The sequence below is a fragment of the Taudactylus pleione genome, unplaced genomic scaffold, assembly GCF_031769625.1.
Source record: "Taudactylus pleione unplaced genomic scaffold, aTauple2 ptg002190l, whole genome shotgun sequence".
In the NCBI taxonomy this organism is placed as follows: domain Eukaryota; kingdom Metazoa; phylum Chordata; class Amphibia; order Anura; family Myobatrachidae; genus Taudactylus; species Taudactylus pleione.
The window spans coordinates 173,333-179,332 of record NW_028286583.1 but is presented as its reverse complement, the minus strand read 5'-3'; the positions used below and the strand labels follow the sequence as shown (position 1 = coordinate 179,332).

The window sequence follows — 6,000 nt, the reverse complement described above, 5'->3', positions numbered from 1 at the left end:
GCAGAAACCTGCATTGTATAAAGCAGACAAATCACAGGAGATACAATGTAACAAAGCCTCAGTATATACACAATAATAATGACAAAGCAGAATTTATATTATATAACTATATAATAAATAGTATTATAATATAGCAGTGTCAATGGGGTCTGAATCCTGGATAAATCCACCTCAGCTCCACCTGTGCAGGTGTTTAACCCTTTGTGTTCCAGCCTATATCTGGGTTGATCCATGGGCAGGTCCCCAGGAGGCCATTGCTAGGGATTCAGACAGAGACAGGACCTGGCCTTGTATAACGGGCGCCCAGCGTGGTCTGGGGCTGCGGAGAGTACTCGGGGGGCTGTGACATAACCAGGTTATAGGTCATTACAGTTCTGCTGATCTGAGAGCCTCCAGGTGGGTGATGACCTTATTAGTATATACAGGTAATATATTGCCCCATCCTATGGGAAACAGATGTTAGATTTTCGTTACAAACTTTTTTATTTTTTGATAATACCAATTATGTATATTTTGCTTTGCTTATAATTGTAACCATTTGAGTACAAGGTTTCATTTTGTGTACTGTATATAAGTATCACCCATCTAACACCCCAACCACCATCCTGCTATTAATTTGTGAATCATTTACATATTTTAACCCCCCCCCCCTCCTCCTTCTCTTTTTTTTTTTTTTTTTTTTATAATAAACCTATTAAACATCTTAATTTCTTCAGATGCAATTTTAAAACTAACGCACAATAATCCCCCTTTTACACCAGATCAAAATCCCGGGTTATTGCCGCGTCGTCACGGGTCGGGCCTTAGTGGAAACGGCCCAAAAATAAGTGGACGCGCAGTGTAAACGGTGTCTGAAGCCGGGTCAGACCCGGGATTTAGGTGTAATTTTAGGTTTGCACCAACAAGGATATATTATTGTATGTTACCGTTTTGGGCGTCACGCTGTCCCTGTCTAAGCTGCGCAATCTGTATATTTGCTCTCACTGGCGCCTGATCAGTACAATGTGGTTTTATTACTGCAAATGTGACTCAGAAATGCAGCAAAGTGTAAAACGGCTCCTATTCCTCATACACATCGAGATGGATCTAAGTGCACAAACTCCATTGTATGCTAAGTGTCATGGCTCTGAGTGATATAACCTGTGGGGTTGGGGGAGGGGGCAGATATTACTTCCCTGGGCCCAGCGGGTGCCCGGGTCATTAGCTCATTGGGCAGTGAGAGAGAGAAGACTGCTGCTGGGCTGTGGGGGTCCGGGGTCTATAGAGCAGCAGCAGCCCCCTCTCTCTCTACCTGTAAGTATTGTGAGGGGAAGGTGATCGCACTGTTGTGGGCAGATGGAGGGGCCGTGGGGTTACAATGGTGCCGCCCCCAGGGAGCTCTGCGCTGTGAGACGGCCGCACCAGCCTCCTCCTATTAATGATAATGTTACTTCTATTGCTCCATTGTATGTTTATTAATGAATTACAGTTTTCAAATATTTTGACTGTATTATGGGGGCGGCTGAGTATCGCTTAAGCTGGCCATACACTCTATAATTATCGGGGCAATCTGCCCGATATCCGCTGATCGCCCTGATAAATGTAGCGTGTGTGCGGGCGACCGGGGGTTAAATATGGCTCAGTCTGGCATGCCCGTCTGATGCAATATTTAAGAGGTAAACTGTCGGCCGCATCGGGCTGTGTATGCGCAGCCGACAGACAGACATTTCCTGTGTGACACACAGATAAAATGTGTGTCGGCCTGGCAGGCATTTTATCTGGCAGTGTATGCCCAGCATTACCGATGGGGCCTGACATTCTTATTGGCACAATTACACCATCACCAGAATATGGATACACTCCCCCTGTGCGTGGTGTAATCACAATACTTGCTGGGGCTCATGTAAGGTGTCTGTGAATGAATCTTCTGCCTTTTTTTCCCCGCACAACTTGCATTTTGTTTTTTAAACTGTGTATAAGTGTAAGATGTCCTCCTGCTTCTATGCCCATGCTGATCGGGATGCAGCGATGCACTTATGAAGCATTGCATGCTGGGTTGCGAAAGGGGTTGGGGGGCTTGGAGGGGGAATGTAAGTATGACACTCATGCACCACGGTATGACCGCAGGAAAGATGCATTTGCGCCGGTCGGGGGCCGCACTACTTTATGGTTTTCAACCTCTGCTGCAAAATGCAAATCGATGATCAACAACAGCAGCTACCGATAGGCTGAGTGCATCTGAGCCCCTCCCACTTATGCTAATACTACAGTAATGTTATTACAGAAATCCCACTCCCCACATTTATAGGGGAAGGTGCTGGATGTGTGTATTCATTTGGCCGTAATAAGAACTATTAGTTTGTCTTTGCACCTTGGTCTAAAGGGCACATCCACTAGGCGATATTAATGAGCGACATTGTAATCGTACAATCGCTCATAAATCGTGCACTATAATGTGAGAAATGACCAGCGATGCGCACTCCTGATGGTCATTTCCGACATCAGTCATGGCCTGAACATGCCGGTCAGTCTGTTGATAATGGCAGTTTGGGTATGTTCGGGTATGATAGAGGGAGCCTGCACTGACCGACTTATCACTCAGTGTAGGCACTACAGCGCATGGGGAATGATGGTACGATGTCGTAATCGTGTGCGCCTTAACTCAGTGCTGGCAGTGGGGTGGTATATACGGCAGTATGATAAACCTCCTCTTGCTGTCGCCATGTTATTTTTGCCACATTAGAGAATGTACCAGTAGTAGGATCGCGTATGGGCTCCCAGCACCGGGACAGCAGCGGCATTGCGTGAAGATGTGCCCACTGGGGAGACATATCGTTTGCTGGCAGCACTGGGCTGGAGACGGGAGCTACACTGCAGTTGGCACTGTCCGCCAGACAATCCTGGCTCACGGATTGGCTGACAAATAAAAGAAGGGACGGCTCTTTAAATCTGGCACCGGCCGCGAGCCAATCACTGTTCATGAACGAGATTTAAAAAGCTGTCCCGTTGGCGGAAGCATCTCTCCAAGTGCTGCTCCTGCCCAGCCGGCGTCCGCGTACAGCGGTGTGCCCCATCTCAATCTCCAGCGTGACCAAGACAGCGCGGCCATTACAATGCAGGGTGAGGACGTAGTGCGCGGCCGACACATGGCCAACTGCTGTCACATGCTGCTGAGATGGACTATGTAGCATATGGGTCCGTAATATCGGCAATATAATCAGCAAGTCCATGACGTTGTGTGGTGACGCTGGTGTTATTCCCAATTCCGTACCCCACCTCTAAATTCCCACTGTCTGCACTTGTCTAACTCATATGACTTTATCCAGTTTATGGGGTCTATGTACTAAGCCTTGGAGAGGTAAAATGACCAACCAATCGGCTCATCTCATTTTTCAAACACAGCCTGTGAACTGACAGGAGCTGATCAGTTGGTACTGTATCACTCTCCACTTTATCGCCATCCAAGGCTTCGTACATAGACCCCAAAGTGCCAACCACTCAGCTCCTAACTGTCATGTCACAGGCTGGTACTTTCTCTCTCTGTAAGGCTTAGTACATAGCACTCGATTCAGACCCGCTCGCTAGATGCGTTCGCATGCAGCCAGCCTATGCAAACCCACAGCAATGCAGGCGATCCCACGGCAAGGCATTAGCACGCCCACTATGTCTTGGCGTGCCATCGTGGTGTGTATTAAAATGCCTACTTGCGCACGTCATCTCCAGGAAGTGTGTGCAACCATCGGTAATATTGAGTACCATCGGAAGCGAACGCAGCGCTTGTGGTTGCCCATATCCTACTGCGAGTGCTTCAGTGTAAAATTCAGCCATGTGACGTGTACTGTGACTCGCCATCTTATGCACGCCTCTGAAATGGCGTTGAGACGCTCGGGCACGCCTGCGTTCGCATCTCCACTTCCCCGTTTTCATCGACCAACCCGTCACCACCCAAAAACGACTTGTCCTGTCACTCATTCTGCCGGGCTGGCTATGCGCATCGGGCGAACGCTTCCTGATTGCATGGACTAGTTTGCGCACTGCGATGCATATGCACATTGCGAAACATCAGCAGCTACGAGCGAACGCAGCCTAGCGAGCGTGTCTGAACCGTGCCCATAGACCCCTGAGTACTGTAAGGTTAGTCTGTATTACTAGCAGTAAATCCCCCATGTCCCCAGTGCGTGTTTATCTGAGCCGTCCTGTGGAATGTCGCACTGACCCGCGGTCTCACACCCTCTGTACACTCTGTCAGCAGAACGGTCTCCCTGCCTATAAGAGGGACAGGACGTGGGGAGCAGACAGCGATGGAGTCACAGCCTCTCCTGGATGCACAGGGCTCAGAGAAGAACGCCCGCTTCTGGGTGTGTGTCCGCCGTGCACTCTTACTGCTCTTCTGGACATCATTTGCTGTAGTCACTGGATTAGCCATTCTGCTACTTGTACGGGCGTATGAACCCCCACCCAGGACTGCATGGTATCGGCGCTCCGTTCTCTGCTACAAGACCGGACTGCGCCCCGGGAATCTGACTGGTACAGATACATCTCTTACTATTGTACTCACCTCGCACATAAACGCCCTCTGCGGCAGCGACAGGGTCAGAGGCCGATTTATCAAACCTCCTAAGGCAGGGGTTCCCAACCACAGTACTCAAGGCACACTAACAGTCCAGGTTTTTAGGATAGCCATAGTTGAGCACAGGTGACTTAATTAGTACCTTAGGTATTTTGAGTTAACCATCTGTGCTTAAGCCTGGATATCACTAAAACCAGGACTGTTAGTGTGCCCTGAGGACCGAGGTTGGAATCACTGTTCTAAGGAGATGTAACTCATAGCAGCCAATCAGATGCTAGCTGTCATTTTATAGACTGTACCAGGTAAATGATAGCTAGCATCTGATTGGTGACTGCGATAGAAGGATCTCCTACTGAAATGACCACAAATCTAAAGCACAATCTGTGGCAAGGACCATGTTTAATGTCCATATATAGTGCACAATATCATATAGATGAAGGAAACGTGTTGTACTTTGGTGTGAGGGAGGTGGAAACGCGTCGGGTGCTGCTGTGTAATCCATATAAGATAAGGTTGGTCTATCAGTCTCTGCCATAGATCCCTGAGTGTAGGGATCATTCTTCCTTCTTTACTGTCACCACATTCCCCGCCCGGTCCCACCACATTCCCCGCCCGGTCCCACCACATTCCCCGCCCGGTCCCACCACATTCCCCGCCCGGGCCCCACATTCCCCGCCCGGGCCCCACATTCCCTGCCAGGCCCACATCCCCCGCCAGGCCCCACCACATCCCCACCCGGCCCCACCACATCACTGCCAGGCCCACATTCCCCGCCTGGTCCCACCACATTCCCCGCCTGGTCCCACCACATTCCCCGCCCGGCCCCACCACATCCCCGCCCGGCCCCACCACATCCCCTGCCAGGCCCACATCCCCCGCCAGGCCCCACCACATCCCCACCCGGCCCCACCACATCACTGCCAGGCCCACATTCCCCGCCAGGCCCACATTCCCCGCCCGGCCCACATTCCCCGCCAGGTCCCGTCACGTGTGTCTTGTTTCTTGCAGAGATGAGACGGAGGATAGCAGAGGTGACTACGCTGGGGTGTGGGGGGCTGATTCTCTCCCTGGAGGACATGAAGCAGCTGAGTCTAAGAATCCTGGTGGCTGAGGGACAGTGGAACAGTAAGGTCACATGTGTGTATACTGTGTAGTGTACTGTGTGTGTGTACTGTATGTAGTGTGTGTATACTGTGTGTGTACTGTATGTAGTGTGTGTGTACTGTATGTAGTGTGTGTGTGTATACTGTGTGTGTACTGTATGTAGTGTGTATACTGTGTACTGTGTGTGTGTGTATACTGTGTGTACTGTATGTAGTGTGTGTATACTGTGTGTGTGTACTGTATGTAGTGTGTATACTGTGTGTAGTGTGTACTGTATGTAGTGTGTGTGTGTGTATACTGTGTGTGTATACTGTATGTAGTGTGTGTGTATACTGTGTGTGTGTACT

The 6,000-nt window shown here is 49.9% G+C and overlaps 1 protein-coding gene across 7 annotated transcripts in view; it reads left to right on the top strand.

Annotated features, from left to right (window-relative positions):
* Window positions 1-204: 204 nt before the first annotated feature.
* The window catches only part of LOC148431506 (uncharacterized), a 107,021-nt gene continuing 101,225 nt past the window's right edge, over window positions 205-6,000 (top strand). Inside the window, exons 1-3 of one of the 7 annotated variants that reach the window (XM_088465972.1) lie at window positions 205-396; window positions 4,232-4,506; window positions 5,558-5,674. In XM_088465972.1, coding sequence (XP_088322098.1) covers window positions 4,281-4,506; window positions 5,558-5,674 — 343 coding nt within the window. In that variant the 5' untranslated portion in view covers window positions 205-396; window positions 4,232-4,280. Of the gene's footprint in view, window positions 426-1,243; window positions 1,294-4,228; window positions 4,507-5,557; window positions 5,687-6,000 lie in introns of those variants that run through there. The other 6 variants (XM_088465967.1, XM_088465969.1, XM_088465970.1 and 3 more) reach the window with 6 other exon arrangements.